Source organism: Jaculus jaculus, chromosome 9, assembly GCF_020740685.1.
Source record: "Jaculus jaculus isolate mJacJac1 chromosome 9, mJacJac1.mat.Y.cur, whole genome shotgun sequence".
Classification (NCBI taxonomy): domain Eukaryota; kingdom Metazoa; phylum Chordata; class Mammalia; order Rodentia; family Dipodidae; genus Jaculus; species Jaculus jaculus.
Genome location: NC_059110.1, coordinates 124207343 through 124227630, shown reverse-complemented (window position 1 = coordinate 124227630; position 20288 = coordinate 124207343). Strand labels below are relative to the sequence as shown.

At 54.8% G+C, this 20288-nt stretch overlaps 2 protein-coding genes across 4 annotated transcripts in view; both read left to right on the top strand.

Moving 5' to 3' along the window:
- Positions 1 to 2118, top strand: part of Rab37 (RAB37, member RAS oncogene family) — a 79656-nt gene extending 77538 nt beyond the window's left edge. For both annotated transcript variants that reach the window (XM_012948130.2, XM_004655154.2), the window contains exons 7-9: positions 285 to 341; positions 423 to 499; positions 621 to 2118. In XM_012948130.2, the coding sequence (XP_012803584.1) occupies positions 285 to 341; positions 423 to 499; positions 621 to 726 (240 nt within the window). In that variant the 3' untranslated portion in view covers positions 727 to 2118. The remainder of the gene's footprint in view (positions 1 to 284; positions 342 to 422; positions 500 to 620) is intronic.
- A 1417-nt stretch (positions 2119 to 3535) lies between these two features.
- On the top strand, positions 3536 to 19881 carry Slc9a3r1 (SLC9A3 regulator 1). 2 transcript variants are annotated; one of them, XM_004655155.2, is made up of 6 exons: positions 3550 to 4176; positions 14217 to 14378; positions 15122 to 15275; positions 17574 to 17614; positions 18781 to 18870; positions 19100 to 19881. In XM_004655155.2, exons 1-6 carry the CDS (start codon positions 3736 to 3738, stop codon positions 19289 to 19291), a joined length of 1080 nt encoding a protein of 359 aa, XP_004655212.1. In that variant the 5' UTR covers positions 3550 to 3735; the 3' UTR covers positions 19292 to 19881. The 2 variants fall into 2 exon arrangements, with proteins under 2 accessions (XP_045014701.1, XP_004655212.1); XM_045158766.1 differs by lacking the exon at positions 18781 to 18870 and having other exon boundaries at positions 3536 to 4176.
- The last annotated feature ends 407 nt before the right edge of the window (positions 19882 to 20288 follow it).

The following is a 20288-nucleotide window of genomic DNA, read 5'->3' as shown; positions in this document are numbered from 1 at the left end:
TAAGACTGCCAAGGGTTTAACCCCAACTGCTCGTCATCCAGTGGATGCTGTGCTACCACACCCTTTGCCAAAGACAGTGGGTTACTGGCTTCCCTGAGCCGGCTCAGCCAGAAGCTAGGCTTCCAGCCCCACCAAGGTAGGAACCCGGGCCCCAGGCCAATCACACCTGCTCGCAGTCCCTCAGGCTGCCGGCAGAGGGCAGGAAGTGCCTACTCCTGGGGCAAGAGATGGGCCACCTGGGGTCAAGGCTTCCTTCCCCTGAGTGACCCACATGGGCTTGACAGGCTGATGTGAGCAGTGAAAGGGTGATTCGCTCAGAGGATGGAGAGACACTAGCCAGGGTAAGTGACTGCCAGTGGGGGCGGGGGGTGAATGGTGAGAATCACCCGAGCTGGCCCTGAAGACACTTTCTCCCTGAGCAGGAGTACGGAGTTCCCTTCATGGAGACCAGCGCCAAGACCGGCATGAATGTGGAGTTGGCCTTTCTGGCCATTGCCAAGTGAGAGCTGAGCAGAGAAAGGAAGCCAGGGCAGAGCAGCAGTTTGGGAAGCCAGTGATGGATGGGGCGGGGAATTCTTGCCTCTACCCTCCCAGCCCAGCCACCGTCTCTTGTTTTCCAGGGAGCTGAAATACCGCTCAGGGTGTCAGGGGGCTGAGCCCAGCTTCCAGATCCGAGACTATGTGGAATCCCAGAAGAAGCGTCCCAGCTGCTGCTCCTTAGTGTGAATTCCCAGGGACCGAGGGGAGGTCCCAGGGGCCCTCAGGGATGCAGCTGCCCCCCCCTTACTGTCTGATTCTGAGCTGCTGAGGTGATGGGGGGAACATTGGGGACCTAGTGCATAGCCCCTGCCCTGTGGTTCCCACAATTTCCCACCATCATGGGAAGGGTAAAACGCCTGTATTTTCACTTGATACATAACTTATTACCAAAAAAGGCACCAGTGTGCCCAGAAAACCAAGATAAGTAGAGACCTAGTGGCCCTTTTGCCTTCTGGAGCCAGGTTCTAAAAGGCTGGGCCTCGCTCCGTCCAGCCCATTACTAGGGGATGCCGATGAACTTCTGAGGTGGGGGCTGGTCGTGACGCCATCATCACCTTTGCTTCAGCTGGGGAGGATGAGTGGACCCTAGCCTTCCCTTCCCCCGAGGGGCAGCTGAGAACTAGCCACAAAGCCACAGGGAGGATAAGTGTGGAAACTGGAAGGGGTCTGTTCCGCTACCGAGGGCGCTCCTAACCCTCCCGGAGACGCATCTGATCTTCTCTAGCACACAAGCAAGCACACAGAGCACCTGAAACATTGGTTCTTCTTCTCTGACCTCAGCTCCCAGGGGAGCCCCCTCCCCTTGAGCCCCTGTCTCATCTGCATCTCTGCCTGGCTCCTAAAACACCCCAGGTCAGGGCCAGGAAAAGATGTGCTTCTTTCCCGTTCCTGTGGCAGGTGTCCTGTGTCACGGCCACTTCAAGCAGCTGTGGCGCTCTGCTGCACTGAGTTAAGAGCCAGATAAAGAGAACTCCCTGGTTCCTGGAGCAGACAGGAGGCAGAACTAAGTGGTCCCCTTCCCCTCCACGCATCTTCCTCAGCCCAGGCTCCCCCTCCTCTCCGCCCTTTTCTTTAAAGTCTCTGGCCCACACCAGGGCCAAAGTTACCTGTATCACCCTTCCTACTGTGTCAGGGTAGGAAGTTATCCACTTCTGGGTGAAACAATGTAACACGTGCAGAAGAAGGTCCTGCAAGATGAGCCCGAGGTGTGGAGAGGGGCCACTAGTCACGCCCATCCAAGTGGACTGGAGACGTGCAGGACTCAACCTCGGAGCGCTTTGACTGCAGCCTCTGGCGGGATGGGTGGAGGAGGAGGTGAGAAGAAAGTATGCGCGGCGCATTTCTCTGCCCTTGCTTTCAAGGCAGAAATCTTGCTCTCTGGGCAGTCAGCATTCCTACTTGGGTTGATAAGGGAGGCTCTCCGTGACCTCTGCAGGCAGAGCAGGGAGGAGCCTGAGCTTGCTAGGTGGGTCTCCCCTGGGGCCCATGGCAGGCTGCAGGACTTCTAGTCACACAGACCGCTCTGGGCCTCCTACATTTGTGTTTTTTCAGAATTAAACTGGGGTAGTTTGGAAGGTGCACGCTGAGTAACGTTTATTTGCAATGGGAGGAGTAATGTTTATTTGCAAGGGCTTGTTACTGCATATTGACGGTAACTGTCATCGACTGCCAAAAATCATCTCATCCTCGTGGCTTAGTGGGTAGAGTGCTTGCTTCACAAGCCCGAAGATTTGAGTTAAGATCGTCAGCACCCTTGTAAAAGCTGGGTGTTGTGGTGAGCCTGTGTGATCCCAATGCTGGAGGAGCCTCCGGGCACTTGCTGGCTAGCTTGTCTAGCTAAACCAATGAGTTCTGCGTTCAGTGAAAGACCCATCTCAAGAAAATAAGATGGAGAGAGAAGAAGATATCTGACATCGACCTCTGGCCTCCATATGCAAGCACATGAACCCACAGTATACATAGGCACGTGCGCGCACACATGTCCCATCACATACAACAACAAAAGTTCATCCTCATTTTTCAGTGTCCCTAAAGGCTCCCCAAACCCTTAACTGACTGCGCCCCAGCCTGTGACCAGCGTCTCAGCTGTCAGGAGGGAGCTGGAATGCTTATCTTACAGCCTTAGTGGTATTTCTTTCTCTGTTGAAAAAAGCCAGGGCTCCCTTCCCTCTGGAGTGTACCCTGAGATTGATTACCTGCCTGCCTCTCCCGCCCCAGCTCCTCAGCCAAAAGCTGACGCCAGTGTCCAAGCCATTGGCCTGTCTTCGTGGTGGGCTTTGCAAGGGAGCCTCGGGCTCTCTGCTGAGCTCTCACACCTCGCAAACAGGGATCGGAGCCAGCACCCAAACAGGCAAGTCCTGGGAAGGCGCCAAGTGACTCCCCAAGTAGAAACTTTGTTATTCTAACAAGTCAGTCGCAGAGTTACAGTTTCAGTTACTCTGTTACACTGTTACTGTGTTACCGAGGAAGACATCCGTCCAGTTCTTACAACTGCTGGCCCCTGGGGGAGGGGCCGGGGGACCTACTGCGGCGGGGAGGGGGAGGGGACGGTTTCCCGGGCAACAGTCGCTTTCCCCATCCAACCAAGCAGTTGCAACAGGTTGTGGCTACAGACGGTTAAGCCGTGAGGGTCCTTCACCCGGGTTCCCGGGCGCAGCCTGCGGTGGCGGAGGACGGGGACCCGGCGCACGGTACCTGGAACTCAACCGGGCCCCGCCCCGCCAACCCAACTCCGCACCGGGTAACAAACACTTCCACTTCCTGAGCGCTCTTTCTTCGCCCTCAGTAGGGCGCCGCGCCGAGAGCAGGCTCCGCCCCCTCGCCTTGCCATTGGCTGGCGTAGTTCACCCGGCCCAAGCGGCTCCCTACCTCCCGGCTTCTGATTGGTCCGCGGTGGTCCACACCCTCGGCGCGGCCCCGCCCACGGGGCTAGGGGCAGGACGGGTTTCTGGGACGCTCAGACGCCGCGCGGGGCGGGGATTGGTCGGCTGGTTTCCGTGCGCTCGGGGCCCGCGCTTCTCTGGACACCTGCTGCCTGCGACGGTCCTGCGGCGCGGGGCGCTCCCTCGCGGGTCGCGCGGCTCGGAGGGGAAAGGCAGGGGGCGGTCGCACCCCCGGCCTCCGACGGGACCTCGCTTCGTGCGCCGGAGCTTTTGATTTCCTCCCCTACCCCACCCCCCCTCTCCGCAGGGTGAGATGAGCGCGGACGCGGCGGCCGGGACGCCCTTGCCCCGGCTCTGCTGCCTGGAGAAAGGTCCGAACGGTTACGGGTTCCATCTGCACGGGGAGAAGGGCAAGGTGGGCCAGTTTATCCGGCTGGTGGAGCCGGGCTCTCCGGCCGAGAAGGCGGGGCTGCTGGCCGGGGACCGGCTGGTGGAGGTGAACGGCGAGAACGTGGAGAAGGAGACCCACCAGCAGGTGGTGACCCGCATCCGCGCCGCGCACAACGCCGTGCGCCTGCTCGTGGTGGACCCCGACACGGACGAGCAGCTGAAGAAGCTCGGCGTCCAGGTCGGGGAGGAGCTGCTGCGGGCCCACGAAGGGCCGGGGAAGGCCGAGCCGCCGCCCGCCGCCGAGACCGGGGAGGCTGGCCACGAAGAGGAGCCGCGCGAAGCCGGCCAGAGCCCAGCGGAGCGGGTCAGTGCGAGGCGGACCGGGTTTGGAGTTGGGGATCCATCCGGGAGATACTCGGGCTCCCCGCGGACGTCCAGCCGGTTCTGAGACTGCTTCCGCCAGCTAACCTGGGGCAGGATTGGCGGGGGGCGTCCAAAGTCCCATTCCCCTGTCCATTCTGGCTAGGGAGCTGAACCCCCGCACCTTTGGTCCTCGATCCTTTGCGGTGCATGGGAGCTCAGTCCCCTTCCTGTCGGCTCCCACCCCTTGGTACCCCTCCAAACTCGTTCTTCCCGAGGGGCCTTTTTCTGCCTGCCCCCCACCCCCGTCGGCCCCTGCGTTGGGAAGAGGGCCAGAGGTGTCAGTCTTAATGGATGGTAACAAGCTGGGGATGAAGGCGTGCGCGTCCCACCTTTTCAAAAAGCTAGAAGGGGCTGGAGAGATGGCTCAGCGGCTTAGGGGCTTGTCTGTGAAGCCTGAGGACCTCGGTTCGATTCCCCAGCACTCACGTAAAGCCAGATGCACAAGGTTGCTCATGCATCTGGAGTTTTTTTTGCAGTGGTGGAGGCCCTGCCGCACCCATTCTATTTGCTTCTTTCTCTCAGATAAATACATATTTTTTAAGCTAGAGAAATAACAAGGGGTCCCTGGAAGGTCCTTCCAGCCCTACCCGCATCCGCCTCATTAACCCCCCCCCTCCAGACTGGACTTCCCCTAAAGTCTAGAGTAACTTCTAAGAAAGAGAGGAAGCCTCCGCGTCTCAGGGTGAAGTGTATGGGGGTGGGGTACAGGGAGGAGGTGCAGAGGTGTCTTGCCACCAAGGAAGATTTATGTTTCTGTGGAATGTGAGGAGTAAGCGCTAGCTGGTATCTGGGAGGTGGGGTGGGAGGGCCTTGGAGGAGGAGAAAGAAGGCTGGGGGGGAGGGAGCAGGCAGGAGGCCCGGCAGCGGCCTGCAGGTGGTCGTACCCTGCTCTTGTCACTGCTCACGCTGGTGTCCAGACTGCTAGTGAGCCTATTGCTTTTTGCCCATGTTTGGTGTTTGTTCCTAAACAGTCCCATTTTGGATCAGCTGCAGGAGGGGCAGCTGGAAAAACAGGAGCTGTTGTGCTGTGACTCCAGGACCCCCCCACACCCAGCAAAGTAAGGGAGCGCTGGGGGTGCAGACTGTGGCAGCAGGGCCCCTTCAAGATGCGCCTGTTCTGTACCTGGCGACAGCATGTGGCAGGGGTGCTCGTGAGCCCGGGGGCTTCTCTCTCGCCAGAGAAAAAGCCCTGTCCAGCATGGAGGTAGGGGAAGATGGAGCTGGTTTGGTAGAAATGGAGTCACCAGGAGCCCTGTCCAGCCAGAGCTCTGTGCTGGGAATGCCAGGGCCACCAGCTTCCCACTTCCTGCTAGTGCCAAGTTGGCATTGGCAAGCAGTGGGGGACAGCACCCCCTGGCAGGGAGTTGGAACCAGCGACCTCTGCTCCCGGGCAGACCTGGTTTGAACTTTGTGCTGAGTCCATCGATTCGCCATTCCCTTTCCTTTTCTTCCTTTGGACTTTGGCACTGGCACAGATAACCAAACCCCCCCCACACACACACACAAACACCAAGTTGCCCTTGTTCCACTCCTCCCCTTGCCCTTTAGGTTTGCTACTGGGCGCCCGAGGGGGCTGTGGGGTGGCTAATGTGGAGGGCTGCTTGGCACACATGCTCCTTCCAGACGTGAAAGGCAGGAGGGCTTGGGCTCTCTGCTGTGTGGGCTGCCCTCCCAGAGAGCACAGAATCAGGTTTGCCAGGTGCTGATGTGACACCTAAATTTGTGTGGAGTCCTTGAGCCGGGAGCCAGGAGTAGAGCCATCCTGGGGACACCTTCACTGGTCAAGTCAGGCATTCCCTGAGTCTTGATTCTTCCGTCTGTAAATTGGGATCAGTAGGCAGCGTGCCTATCTGTCTTTTCCAGAATTGCAGAATTAGTGGGAAGTACTTGCGATGCCCAGGCCTTTGCAGCCCAGCTCTGTGCAAACCACGTGCTTCAGCTTCATGTACAGATAACACTAGGCGGGCTCTCGGTAGAAAGTTCCCTTATTCCAGCGGGAGGAGCTTGCAGGTGACCACCCCTCTCCATAGTGCAAAAATTGCCCATCAACACCACCGTGAAGCATCCCTGCAGCATCCGATTGAGATTTACCAATCCATGTCAGCCGGAATTAGTTTACCAAGTGGAGGCTGTGTGATGATCTCATCAGCTCTCGTGTGAAAGAGTTGTGAGCACAAAGGCACTATGTGGAGATTTGGTTAGTTGGTGGCATCTTGTGAGGAGAACCAGTCTGGGTCAAGGACAACACAGGTAGAGGATAAGTGCCTGAAGCACTGGCCACCCATGCCAGCCCATCAAGACAAGGAGGTGGAGGCAGGCCTCTTGCCCTGCCCACATGCTTTCTTATTTTTAGACATTTATTTACTTATTTGAGAGGAGAGAGGAGTAGAGAGAATGGGCATGCCAAGGCTTCCTGCTGCTGCAAAAGTAATTCATACACATTTTCCACCTTGTGCATTTGGCTTTTCATGGGCCCTGGGGAATCAAACCCAGGCCATCAGGCTTTGCAAGCAGATACCTTTAACAACTGAGAAATCTCTCCAGTCCCCACTTGCTTTTTTTTTTTAAAGAATTTTTTTTTTTTTTAATCTTTATTTGAAAGAGAGAGAATGAACGGGTGCGCTAGGGCCTCCAGGCGCTGCAAATGAACTCCAAACACATGTGCCACCTTGTGCCTCTGGCTTTATGTGGGTACTAGGGAATTGAACCTTGGTCCTCTAGCTTTGCAAGCAAGCACCTTAACTGTTAAGTCGTTTCTCCAGGCCCTTTTTTTTTTTTTTTTTTTTTTTTTTTAATTTATGAGAGCGAGAAAGAGAGAGTGGCACCCCAGAGCCTTAGCCACTGCAGAGGAACTGCAGATACGTGCACCACTTGTATGCATATGTCACTTTGTGCATCTGGCTTGTGTGGGCTCTGGGGAGTCAAACTAGGTTTCTTAGGCTTCACAGGCAAGCGCCTCAACTGCTAAACCATCTCTCCAGTCTCCTACCTGCTTTCTTGGTGGCTCCTTCCTCTACCCTGCCCCCCCATTTACTAATAGTAAACCTAAACCCTTGAGCTTAGTTAGGCCCAAAGTAAAGGCTGGGCAGGCCTCCTGAGCCATTTCAGCTGGGCTAGCTGGGCCACCTGGAGCCAAGTTACTTCATCTCCCTAAGCCTCTGTTTCCTCTTGTGTAAGTTGAGGGTGATGGCAGTGACTTCGTCAGGTTGTTGGGATTACGTAAGGGTGTGTAAGTCTCTCAATACCTGGCAGTAAATGTTGTTTGTTGGCATTTGAAGTAATAAATAGTTCACCGTGATGATTACACCCCCACCACAGGGCAGCTGGACAGGTGCAGCAGTGGCCAAGCCCAGCTCTCAGAAGGACTCGGTGATGACTGTTCAATAGCTGTGTGTTGAACCAGGTGTGGTGGTTTATTACGCCCAGCAGAGAGGCAGAGGCAGGAGGATTGCCAGGCAAAGGCCAGCCTGGGCTATAAAATGAGATCCTATGGAAAGGAAAGAAAAAAGAAAGGAAGACAAGAAAGAATGGAGAGAGAGAGAACTAAATCATTAAGTGTGGTAGAGTAGACCTCCATAATCTGGTGGCTCACTTACCCCACTGCTTTGCTTACCTCCTGCCAAATTGAGGGTCCTTTAATCCCCTCAAGCAAGCCAGCCTCCAGAACCTTCCCACCCTGATAATCCTCAATCCCCTCCTGCACCAGGACCCCTAATCCCCCAAGAGCCTTTCCTTAATCCCCAAGGCAGAGTTCGGTCTGACTCTTGTGCTCTTGAGGGCTGTGAACATGCAGGCCGGCAGGCTGTTCTGGCCACCTCCCTGACACAGAAGCCTCAGGGCACACAGCCACGGGTTATCCTTGTTATCTTAGCACTGTTCCTGGCCTTTAGCAGGGAGGTGGCTCTATAAATTTTCTTTTTATTTTCACATTAATGAGTGAATATATAATAGCTGTAAAAGGAACCTTTGTCCCCAGCTCATCTCAGGCCAACTCACCTGGGCTTGCTTGTGCGTCCAGCACACCCAGAGATTGGAATTCCAGATAAAGTCAACCTGTTCTTGGGCCTGCCTACTAGCGGGTTCCATTTTAAAGCCTAGGCAAAAAGTCGTTAGGGTTAGACACAGTGGTTTGTTTGTTTGTTTGTTTTGTTTGCTTTTTGAGGTCGGGTCTCACTCTGGCCCAGGCTGACCTAGAATTCACTATGTAGTCTCAGGGTGGCCTCGAACTCACGGTGATCCTCCTGCCTCTGCCTCCCAAGTGCTGAGATTAAAGGCATGCGCCACCACACCCAACTCAGTCACAGTGTTTTAAATCTTAGCTCTGCCACTTCCTGGCCCTGTAACCCAAGGAGTAACTTGTTCCCTGCAAGCCTTAGCTTTCACCTCTGCAAAAGGAACACCAGCATCCTGCAGGAATACTGGACAAGTCAGTAGATACCAAGTGTGAATGTGGAAGTGCCCAGCTGGCGATCCCAGGGGCAGAGACAGTACAGGCACTCAGGTTGCAGGGTGGTTATGATTGATTAGGCTGGGAAGCTCTTTCCCAGGGCAGCAGGCTATTTGCTCTGGACAAGATGGAGCTTTGCACAGGAGCTGCTGGGTGCTTGAGGTTAGAGTGAATAGGCCATGTGGTCACACTTGGCAGAGTTTTATCTGCCAGTAAGACAGCAGAATCCCTGGTTCTTAGCTTTGGGCACCTGATGAGTTAGTCTTTCTGGAAATAATTCTCTTGAAGGTAGGATGCTTCTTTCTCAGGGAACCCTATGGAGATGGGAAAGTAATTTCCTATCCCAGGGGCCCCAGGAAAGGTAGGAAGTTCCCAGGAATTAATGGGACATGGGGAAAAGTGACGATCTGTGGGAACAGTAGCCTCTTTACCAGGAAAACTCCAGCTCTGCTCTGCCCTTCTAATGTAGAGTGGCATTGATTGCCCCCCCACTCCAGAGTGTGTGCACCTTCCTTGGCCACACGGATAGATTGTGTTTCGGGGCATGGCTCTCTGGCTGAATTCTCTGCCATCATAATCTGAGTCACTACAGCCTGGTCTCAGGGCAGTTGCGTCTGGAGTGCAGTTCAGTGGCAGGCAGCTTATCTGGCATGTACAAGGCTACAGGTTCAATTCCCAGACCATACACGGAGGGGTAGGGAATGTTTGAACCAGCTTCCTGCCACCCACCGGGGTCCAGGTGTAGCTTCTAGGCATCCCATCCCCAGCAGGGTGTGGGTACTTTCTAGCAGTCCAGCCCTGATAGAAGAGTCAGGATCCCGACCCTTCCTGGGCTGGCTCCGTAGCCTGATAAGCTTATCTTTCCTCCCACCTGTGCCATGCCCCCACCCCTAGCCCACCCTTCCCCTCCAGGTAGGACACTTCTCTGAGTCCCCAGAGTCCTGGGCACTCAGCAGGAGGCTTCCTTCTCAGGGATGCACAGGCAAACCTAGGTGTGGTGGTCTGGGGTGAACCTGGCACAGAGGGTTCTTCTCCACAGAAGGAAGGGTCCTGTGGGGAACAAGGTGACTTCAAGGTACAGAGCTCAGGCCCAGTAGAAGCAAAACCCAGTAGTAGCAGGTCCGGATGAGCAGAACACCTTCTGCAGTGGCTGAAGTGGTCCAGGGTTCCAAGCCCCTGGTCACTTCCCAGCCTTCCTAAACACTAGTGTCCCATGCTGCCCAGATGACATGCCTAGGCAGTGAGCCATCATCCTTTGGCTTCCCTTACAGATCAGCACTAGGCCCAAGCATGTGTCCCCAGAGTCCCTGGGAAAAAGCACAGCTGCCGCCTCCCACTGCCGGCAGCCCTTACTGGAAACCTGCTACCAGCTCTGGGGGCTCGGCCTCCCTGCTCTGCTCAGCAGGTGGGGCTGCTTTCCCTAGGTGGGACTGCTAGATGCCTTCTGATTTACATAAATAAGAGCGGGAGGCCAGGCCTAGCTGGAGGAAAGGCAGCGCAGGAGTGGGAGTCAACTTTGTTGCTCCCTAGTCGTTCTGGTGGTCGTTCCCACTGGGCCAGTCCATCCATACTGGGCCTAGAGCTGACTAGCCTTCGGGAAGTGCTGGAAGAGGCCTGGCTGTTTCTGCTGGGCCTGTCACCATGGCATCCTCCAGGGAGGGCCTGGGCCCAATGGGGCATTGTTCCCCCTGCCATCCACTGGGCCCTCCCCAAAGGAGGAGCAGGAAGCAGCCTTGGGCCTGCTCCCCAGAGACGTCACCAGGATTAGGGTATCGACTTTCCAGGCTTTCCAGGTGGCTGCTAGTGGCACCTATTAAATTCCGTGCCCGCTGTCCGCTCCCTGGGCTGCAGAGCGTGGGTGGAGGTGATGGGGCGGCCGCTTAGGGTGGGGCTAGGCTGAGGGGAAGGGTGTCACGGAGTAGCCAGAGAACTGTGGGAGGGGAGAAGGCCCCTTGAGGATGGTCTCGTCTCAGGGGACTGTTAGAGAAAGCTGTCATGCCTGTCCATTCCCGAGTCCTCCCCCCCCCCCATTCCATTGGTTCCTCTCTCTGCCACCATTTCCTCTGATCTCCAGTTTACCTCTGAGAAGGTCTTGCTTTCACTTCAGCATATTGGGAGGCCCTACCATAGCCTCTGGAGCCATGTTCTCTAAGAAGTCTTCTTCCCCTTGCCCCTCCACCATGGTGAAGGCCTATCTAGAGTTAGCACCAAGTCACAAGGGCACACCAAGTCAAGATGGCATAGGATTGCCCTCTTTCCCCAGAGACAGGACCCAAGCTCTGCTCTGCGTGGAGGCGGTCATGAGATGCCTCACACCTTCCCGTCTTTTCTTCTTGTATAGGGCTGGGAGCCACAGGACAGGCCCCACAGATCCCTCCCTCCGGCCTGCACCCAGGCTAAGATGGGCTGACTCAGCAGCTGCAGTGACAGCCTCCAGGGGACAGCTGGATGGCTCCTGTGGGGAAGGACAGACTGGTTTCCCAGGAAGTGTCAGAAGCCTCATCCTACCCTTTGTGAAGGGAGGGAACCTCCAGGGACTTGGGAACGAGGGAGCAGCTCAGAGGCACCGTAGGTTTGTGAATGGCCTGGGGTTTACTGCCAGTCTTCCTACCCTGCCCATGTCAGGCCATGAAACCATCACCCAGAGTGCAGTGGAGCAGCCTCGGTGCGGGGAAGAGGGGCCAAAGGGTATCTGAGCCCACAAGATGTGAAGCTGGCCTGTGAACTTTGATGACATCCGTCACTAGGCAGGGAGCACTGAGGTTACATTTGCTGTGCTGAGGGAAGCCCACGGCACAGACAGGACCCAGAGGTGGTCATCACAAAAGCACCTAGCCCAGCCCTGCCCACCAGGAAGCCGCGCCCCCAGCCCCGTTGCAGCCGACACTCGCCCAGACATGCTCACTGCCTAGTCATCCAGTCCAGGCTTTGTCCCTGCGTTCCTGCTCCAGCCTTTGGCTGCAAGAAGCAGAGAGCCCCGCTCCCGGAAGGAAGGCTGCGGTTGCAGTGGCTCCCAGGCTGCCAGCCATGGCGAGGAGAGCTCTACCAGCCACCCTTCTCTCTGGTTCCTTCTGTGGCCCATCACTGGACTTAGCTCCAAGTGTGCTGCTGGGTTTGGACTTGGATCCTTAAGGCCCAGTCCAACATGTGGTAGAAAGCGCACAAGAGACCGGAGCGTGTGATACCAGGCAGTGGGCTTCTCAGCCTATTTCCCCATCGCACAAGCAGAGCCGACACACCCCAGCCAGGTTGCTGTGGGAAGTCTTTGGAGTGAGGGGACCTTGGGGAGATGGGGAGGAACGGGCCTGGAGCGGAGATTTGCTGCCACCTCCTCAGGGTGAAGGGCCACAAGGGGAGCTCTGTGTGGCTGAGGCCGAAAGCTGAGCCTGTCCTGGTGGTAGCAACTGGTCAGACCTGTTCCGGCTCACCTAGGCCAGGCATTGGGTTGGGGGGGGGGGGACTAGCAGCTTTGTGGAGGGGTTAGAAGCACCTCTCTGGCTTCTGGAACTAGACCTCTGTGCTGAGGGGCTATAGGAGGGCCGGGCCACTGCAGGGTGAAGAGCGGGATTGGCTGAGGAGAGGAGTGCTGAACACCCACCCTTTGCTGCTCACTTAGTGGTCTTTGTTGTTGTTTGAGGTGAAGGGCCCCTAGCCAAGATTTGGGTAAGTGACCATTAGGGCAAGTCCCAACTGCCATCCTCCCTCCTGTCTTCCTACCTCTCCACACCCTCCGCAGGCGTTCTGAACAGTCTCGCAGAGCTACTCTAGCATTTAAAGCAAGGCAAAGTCTCCCTCCGGCCCCACCCCAGAGTGAAAGGGTGGGATCCACAACTTTGACAGGTTGGGGCAAAAGGCCCTTAAATCCTCCTCTGCTCTTTTCCACCCCTCCTGCTTTCTCCTCTCCCAGCTGAGGATGTGGAGTTCCTGGCACACCACCCTCCCCCACCCAATCTCACTTCTCAGTGTTACATAGCTGTTCCGTGGTATTCAGGACAATGGTAACAATGGCCAGGTATGCACAAGGACTTAACAGCTCCTGAGTGTTACTTTCCACTATGTCATTATCTCACTGGGCCTTCACAGCAACCCAGATGGCAGTAAGCATGGATTCTAAATGAGGAGCCTGAGGCTCAGAGGACATGGCTAGCCCTAGGTCACAAGCAGGGGAGCCTGGTTGCCTGATATGTGACAACCTAGGCTCGGCCAGGTGGCCAGCACACAGCAGCCCCACCCTAAGCCTTAGGAGGGGGATAGCACTTGGGCTCTCTGTTCTGTAGGCTCACACCTGTATTCTGTCTAGCTGTCTGTCCTGTGTCTGTTCTGTGGGTGTCCTATGGCTGAGGCTTCAAAGTGGAAATGTCTTAAGTGGGTGGAAGATGTTCAGAAGTGATCTCAGTGAGATGTCAGTAGCTCAAGGGTTATCCACTTGTGTCTTGGTAACAGGTCCCCCTTTCTAGGTCATGGCTGCACTAACTTAGGTAAAGCGCTGCTTGTCATGGCCTCCTCCCCATTTGACTCCTTGGGATTAGCGACATATCTGGATCCTATTGCCACCTTTGTCATTGGCTGGACTTAGAGCCCTTAGGGATGGCCCTGTCCAGTTCAAGACCTCTTGTTCCACCAGCCACCAGGTTTCAGGTTCTGCAGCTCCCTTTTGACTCAGTGGGATAAGAAGGGAGCCCTGGGAGATAAAAGGCTTGACTATAAACATGCTAGCCTGCTTTGAGTAAACAGTTGCCCCTGCCTCCCTGACCGAGAACAAGCCCAGGTGTCTGAGTGCCCACTTCCGAGCCTCAAGCTCCCAGCCAGGCCCAGATGAGCATTGTTGGGAAAGAATAGGACCAAAAACAACATGTGATTAACCTTAGACTGTCTAAGGGGAAAAGAGCATCAGGCAGAGACAGTGTCCAGCCCAGGTCTACCCAGTTTGCTACAGTGTTGGGTATCCACCCACATCTTCTAAACCCAAGGCCAGATTCTTTTGCTGTGTGGAATAAGTCACAGTTGGGGACTGGAGAGGACGCAGAGGTTAAAGGCACTTGCTTGCAAAGCCTGATGGCCTGAATTCTGTTCTCCAGTGTCCACGTAAATCCAAACATACTAAGTGGCACCTGCATCTGGAGTTTGCAGTGTTATGCAGCCCTTCATATTGTCTCATCTTCTGTTTGCAAATAACAAAAAAACTCTCTTAAAAAATCACAGTTGATGGGCTGGAGGGATGGCTTAGTGGTTAAGGCACCTGCCTGCAAAGCCAAAGGACTCAGGTTCACTTCCCCAGGAACCACATAGACAGATGCACAAGGTGGAGCATGCTTCTGGAATTTGTTTGCAGTGGCTGAAGGCCCTGGCATGCCCATTCTTTCTCTCTCTGCCTCTCTCTCAGGTAAATAAAATTAAATTTCAAAAATTAAAAAAAAAATCAAAGTTGGGTCTCTCCATATTCTTCTCGGTGGGAAGTGGGATTGGTGAGAGAGCAGGGCAGGCAAAATTGGGACATTATCTAGAATGATGTAGATCTTTCTGCATCCCCACAGCGCGAGCTCCGACCTCGGCTCTGCAACATGAAGAGGGGCGCCAATGGCTATGGCTTCAACCTACACAGTGATAAGTCCCGACCAGGCCAGTTCATCCGGGCAGTGGACCCAGACTCACCAGCTGAGGCCTCCGGGCTCCGGGCCCAGGACCGCATTGTGGAGGTGATGTCCTCTGTCTCCTACTCAGAACCTTCCAGTCACTTCCTTCCTGATGTTTGGCACACTGGGCAGTTACCTACTGCTTCATTTGCTCATGGAGTGTGTCCAACATAGGGATGCAGTGGAGGAGGTACACAGGTAGATAGTAAAAGCAAAGGGCAAGAAGGATGTGTCCTTGGACACACGGACAGACTGACTGATTTCCCGTCCTCACTCTCCTGGGCTCTACTTCGCTGAACAAACATTCCACAGCAATGATTCACCCATCAAAACCCAGATGGCTTCCAGGGGCCACGCTCACAGCCTTCCTGATGCCCAGGTACTTGGCACCAGGCACTGGGAGGCTAAACCCCTTCTTCTGAGATCAGCCTTGAGCCACTGTGTGCCCTTGGGCCTGCTCACAAAAGAGGAAACGTGAACTAAATGCTTGGGCTGGTCCCAGAATCACAGCCTGAGAACCTTAGCCAGAGATCAGCTCTCCCAAGACTTCTCATTTTACATGTGAGAAAACCAAGGCCCAGAGGGGGAGGTCGGGAGAGCCCAGCCCAGGCCTCCCGTCCTCTGTGGCAGCTGTGTTTGTGCAGTCTCCTCTGGGTATTTTCTCCGGCTCTTCCCACGTGCCCTGCCTCCCAGCTGACTGTCAAGTGAAGGACTGGCTAGATTCAGGACTTTCCAGACGAGGAAGCACCATATCCCCAGGTGGGACATGCTGTGTCGGTAACCCCTGACCCCACCTTGCCCCACAGGTCAATGGCGTCTGTATGGAGGGCAGGCAGCATGGGGATGTGGTGTCTGCCATCAAGGCTGGAGGAGACGAGGCCAAGCTGCTGGTGGTGGACCAGGAGACAGACGAGTTCTTCAAGAAGTGCAAAGTGATCCCATCTCAGGAGCACCTGTATGGTGAGTGGGGTCCTCATTTGGGGCCTGCAAGCCATGGGTGTGGCCAGTGCTTAAGGCTTTGGGGAGGTGTGGCCTCTTGGCTTGTTCTTTCCTGCCTCTCCCTAAGGGGAGGCCCAGCAGCATGGCATGGTGAGGAGTGGAAGTAAGGCTGGACCACAGATGCCTGAGGTGGCGTGTGTCAGCTGCCGTGAGAGGTGGGATGGAGTTTCCGGTACCCAGCTGTAACTGCAGCACCAGTGGGTAGCCTGAGCCTCTCCTCCCTTGGTCCAGCCAGTTCTTAGTGCGTCTGTGAGGAAAGGGTTAATTCTGGAGCTGTCTCTCCTCCTTAACTGGGCAGATCAGAGTCCAGTGACAGGGGCCCCAGTGCCCCTCCCCCCCTCAGGTTGTCTTGGAAACTCAGGCTGGCTCTGGAGAGCTGTGGGTCCCCCTTCAGTCCCTGGGCCTCTGCCTTCCCCAACCCTTACCCTGCCAAGCCTGGCACCTCCCCCTGCTTAAGCCAAAGGAGGCAGGGCGGCTATACCAAGCAGGAGGGGTTAAACAGCCTCTGCTCTCTAGGCTGGACTTTCTCCTTGGGGAGATGGCCTAGGAGGGGCATCCCATCATGCTGAAAGTGAAACCTCTTAGACTCTGAGGTGGGTGGAGCCTCCCCATGGAGCAGGATTGTATTTGTAGGAGGGGGACCACATAATTCAGGTCCTCAGCAGGAAGGGCACTGTAGGGCAGGCCCACCTATCTGGTCTCATCCAGAGTCCCTGTTGTCCCCAGGACTCCTAGAAGAGGTGGTAGTTCCGAGTCCCAACAACTATCAGGGGTAAGGGTAACCCCTGCCTCCTTCAGCACGCTTGTTCACAACTCCACCTAGGAGATCTCCCTCTCCTGTGGGTCTCCTCTGGTCTCTAGCCAGACAAGATCTGCTGAAAGAAGCCTGAGGAAGGGGGACAGTGAGTGTCCCAGAAGTCTGTCCCATAGCCAGGGGAAGGCTAGGTATGCCAACAGTGACTAAAAGGTGGGTCAGGTTGGCCTGGCTGTACTCTGGACTAGGCCAAAGGGTCCAAGGGGAAATGCATATAAACTAAAATCCAAGAGTTCAGAAGAACCCTCACCCATGTGGACTAGTCTCTGGAGGTGGAACATGTCCTGTCCCTCTTATCTTTCCTGCCATTATCCAGGACACTGTCGTTGAGCCTTCTTGTCCCCTTACTTCAGGTTTCAGATGGAGGTTAGGATCATTTCCTCTGAAGAGCAGTAGGTACCAGCTACAGCCTGAGCTTTGTAGCCTCAAGTTAGGACCAGAGATGGATGTGAAAAACAATGAGGCCCAAGCCTGCCCTAGGGGTCTGGGTCTGTTTTTAATGGATGACCCTAGAACTTCAGCCCAACTACATTTTGTTTGTTTGTTTGTTTTTAAAGTAGGGTCTCACTCTAGCTCAGAGTCTCAGGCTGCCTTCAAACTCACAACAGTCTTCCTACTTCTGCCTCCTGAGTGTCTGATTTGTCTGTCTTTTGTTTGCTTGGCTTGCTCTATAGTCTAGGCTGGCCTCAAACTCAGAGCAAGTCCCTTGCCTCAGCCTCCAAAGCACTAGGATTGCAGGTGAGAGCCACCACACCCAGCTTTAGGGTGATGATTTTCAAACAGTTCATACCCATCAGTGGCTACTGAGATCATCTTGGTAGAGACCAGCTCATTTTTTTGTTTGTTTGTTTGTTTCATCCTCATATTTTTGTATATTTTAAATGCTTTGTTTTATAAGCATATTTTATACTAATGAAAACTTTCAGTTGGTCCATTACAATTTTAAAAGCCTTTTCAATGTAGGGTCATCTGGACAAGGATCTAGAACCCCAAAGGATACGTGTTGTTAAGGCAGAGTTTAACTTGTTGGCAAGCCTGACAACTTGACACTGTGGGTCAGATAATTTTAGGGCTGGGGTTGTGGCTCAGTGGCACAGTTACCTGCCTAACTTGCCTGTGTTTGATCCCCAGAACTGCTCAAAATAACTCATTGTTATGGGAAGCTGTCATATATATTGTAGGACAGCAACCCCCAGGTGTGAGCACCTAAAAGACTTTTCCCAAGTTTGCCTAATGAGACCAGTATGACTTTAAGATAAAATTTAATCGAAGATACCAAAGCATTGCACCGAAGCAAGGGTAGGTATTTTCTGGAATTGTTGTGATACAAGTTTTGTGTGTGCTGAGTCGTCAGAATGTCAGATGTACGTAGTTGCAATCAAAAAAAGTTGTTAACCGCTGGCCTTGAGGGTGAGGTCTGAGGAAGTGCTGTCTTCTTCCCCTAGGCCCCTTGCCTGAGCCTGTCACCAACGGGGAGATACAGAAGGTAAGTGTCCCCTCCGTGCTTCTCTGGTGTGGGGATGGGGGAAAGGATGGTTGGAAGCCTGGCTCAGGCTAACATGTCAGGGCCCAGTTCTAGCTTATTTTTTAAAATATTTTATTTATTAGAGAGAATGGGCACACCAGGGTCTCTAGTCACTACAAGTGAACTCCAGACACATGTGCTACCATGTGTGTCTGGTTTACATGGGACCTGGGTAATAAAACCTGGGTCCTTAGGCTTTGCAAGCAAGCACCTTAATTGCTAAGCCATCTCTCCAGCCCCTGTTCTAGCTTCTTTCTGAGCTCGAATACTGAGGACTGCCAGAGTACCCCAGCCCGGGTCAAGGCAGTCACTTGGGAGAGGCCTGGCTAGGCCCCTCTACAGCCCGCCATCCTGGGTGACAGTCCCCACCTCCAACTCCCACCATACAGAAGAGGCCATTCTTCCTCCCAAGAACAGAGCCTCAGTGTCTGGCCATGCAGCAGGCCCTGCTACTTCCAGTCTGGGTTGGAAGAACAAAGCCCCTCCTCCCTGGACTGAAGGGAAGGGGGTGAGGTTGGGAGCCAGCCAAAGCCATGGAAAGACCCAGGAAGGGGCCGGGTGCCAAACTGACAGCCCAGCCAACGCCTTCACTCTGGAGTGGGCTGTCTCAGAATTGGGCCATACAGCCAGGAGTCCACACGGTCTGCTTGAAGTCTTCCAGCTCACAGTCTTAGTGAAGACAAGGTCCTTCCACCAGGATCTAAGCCTGTCCCCCCTCCATGATTCTAGAATTCTCCACCTACCTGAGTCCTTCAAGACCCTGCTTGGTTGCTTTGCACTTAGTCTGGAAAGGGCTGCAGGAGATTCAAATGCCACATATGTTCCCCACGCCAACCAGGGAGAGTTCTGGTGTACCTATATACCAAGAAACCCTTCTTGGGTTCCTGGTCCAAAATGTGAGTCACTGTCTAAAAGTTGTGTTGGGATGAGAGTGAGTCAGCTGGCCCCACCCTTCCTAGGTGGTAGGTGGAACCAGGCGGCTCCGGATCCTTTAAGGAGTGTAGAAGCGTAAATCTGAAATTGGAGTGGTGGACAGCCTGAGCCTCCCTTCTGAGATCCCTTTTCCCCGATCAGGGTTTCCTATCCCATCCTCTAACACCCAACACCCCTCCTCATCTTTGTGCCAGGAGAACAGTCGTGAAGCCCTGGTGGAGGCAGCTTCAGAGAGCCCCAGGCCAGCCCTGGCAAGATCTGCCTCCAGCGATACTAGTGAGGAGGTAGGCTGGCCCAGTGGGGGTTGGTGACTATTACAGGAAGCCGATTCCCAGGCCACTCTGGTTCCTGGCACACCAGCATGCCTTGGAGGTCACATGCTCAGGCCCATTCTGTTCTTGTGACCTGGCTTCTCTGGGCATTGCCCCAAGGCATCCACCTCACTCAGGCTGAGGACCAGGGAACCCCAGAGGGAGGGTGTGAAGTCCTCACTACAATCTCTTTCCTTTTCAGCTAAATTCCCAAGATAGCCCCAAAAGACAGGATTCCACAGAGCCCTCATCTACCTCCTCCTCTTCTGACCCCATTTTGGACTTCAACATCTCCCTGGCTGTGGCAAAAGAGAGGGCTCACCAAAAGCGCAGCAGCAAGCGAGCCCCGCAGATGGACTGGAGCAAGAAAAACGAACTCTTTAGCAACCTCTGAGCACCCAGCCGCCCTGCACCCTAGCTCCCTTCCTTCCCAGCAGCCCGCCAATCGACGTTCCAAATCAGCACCAAGTCTCCCTCCGTGATGAATCTCTTTTTTTTCTAGAAACTGTTCCTCTCCCAGTCAAAAACCAGACTGATCCCCACTCGTCCCTGAGGACTTCATCCTGCCAAGTGTTCCCTTGACACCGTGCCTGGGATGCCACTAGGACCTGCACAAGCAAGGATCGCGGGCGTGGCACAGTCGCCTTCCCTCAGCCCACTATGGGCTGACCAGGAGCGACTGCAGCAGCCCCACTCGTGGTGCCCAGCTGCCCAGCCTTCTGGAGCCGTGACTTGGCCATCTTTGGTTCACTTGATTTTTTTTTTTTTTAATTAGAGGGATTCTTATATCTGTGATTCTCTTGATTTTCCTCATTGTTGCACCCAGGGCATGGCAGTGGCCTCAGCCTTAAATGTTTGTTTCTGCTCCCACCACCCTGAGATACCCAAGCAGCATGGGGAGGGCCTGGCTGCTCCGCCAGTCCTGAGCCAGGCACCACCACTGTAAAGAAACACCTTCAGAAATTCATTGGTTTCTCCAAACTAGCCTCTGTGTCTTCCCTTTTTTTGTTGCTCATTACTTATTTATTTGAGTGTGACAGAGAAAGAGACCAGAGAGAGAGAATGGGCGTGCCAGGGCTTCCAGCCACTGTTAATGAATTCCAGACGCGTGCGTCCCCTTGTGCATCTGGCTAACGTGGGTCCTGGGGAATAGAGTCCTTAGGCTTCACAGGCAAGCGCTTAACCCCTAAGCCATCTCTCCAGCCCCTGTGTCTTGCTTTAGAGCTCTCCCTCTACCCTCCTTCATATATTCCCTCGGGGCTGGGGAGACAGCTCAAGGATCAGAGCAGTTTGCTTGCAGGCCTCAGTTCAGATCTGCAGTGCCCATGGAAAGCCAGATGCAGAGTGGCAATGGCGTTCTCAGGGAGCCAGCCTTTGGGCGAGGGGGTGGA

Bases quoted from the DNA above. Each gene is read 5' to 3' on its own strand.
- Slc9a3r1 (XM_004655155.2), top strand. From the start codon at position 3,736: ATGAGCGCGGACGCGGCGGCCGGGACGCCCTTGCCCCGGCTCTGCTGC. The intron at 14,379-15,121 runs GTGATGTCCTCT...CTTGCCCCACAG, and splicing joins CCCAGGACCGCATTGTGGAG to GTCAATGGCGTCTGTATGGA. The intron at 18,871-19,099 runs GTAGGCTGGCCC...TTTCCTTTTCAG, and splicing joins CCAGCGATACTAGTGAGGAG to CTAAATTCCCAAGATAGCCC.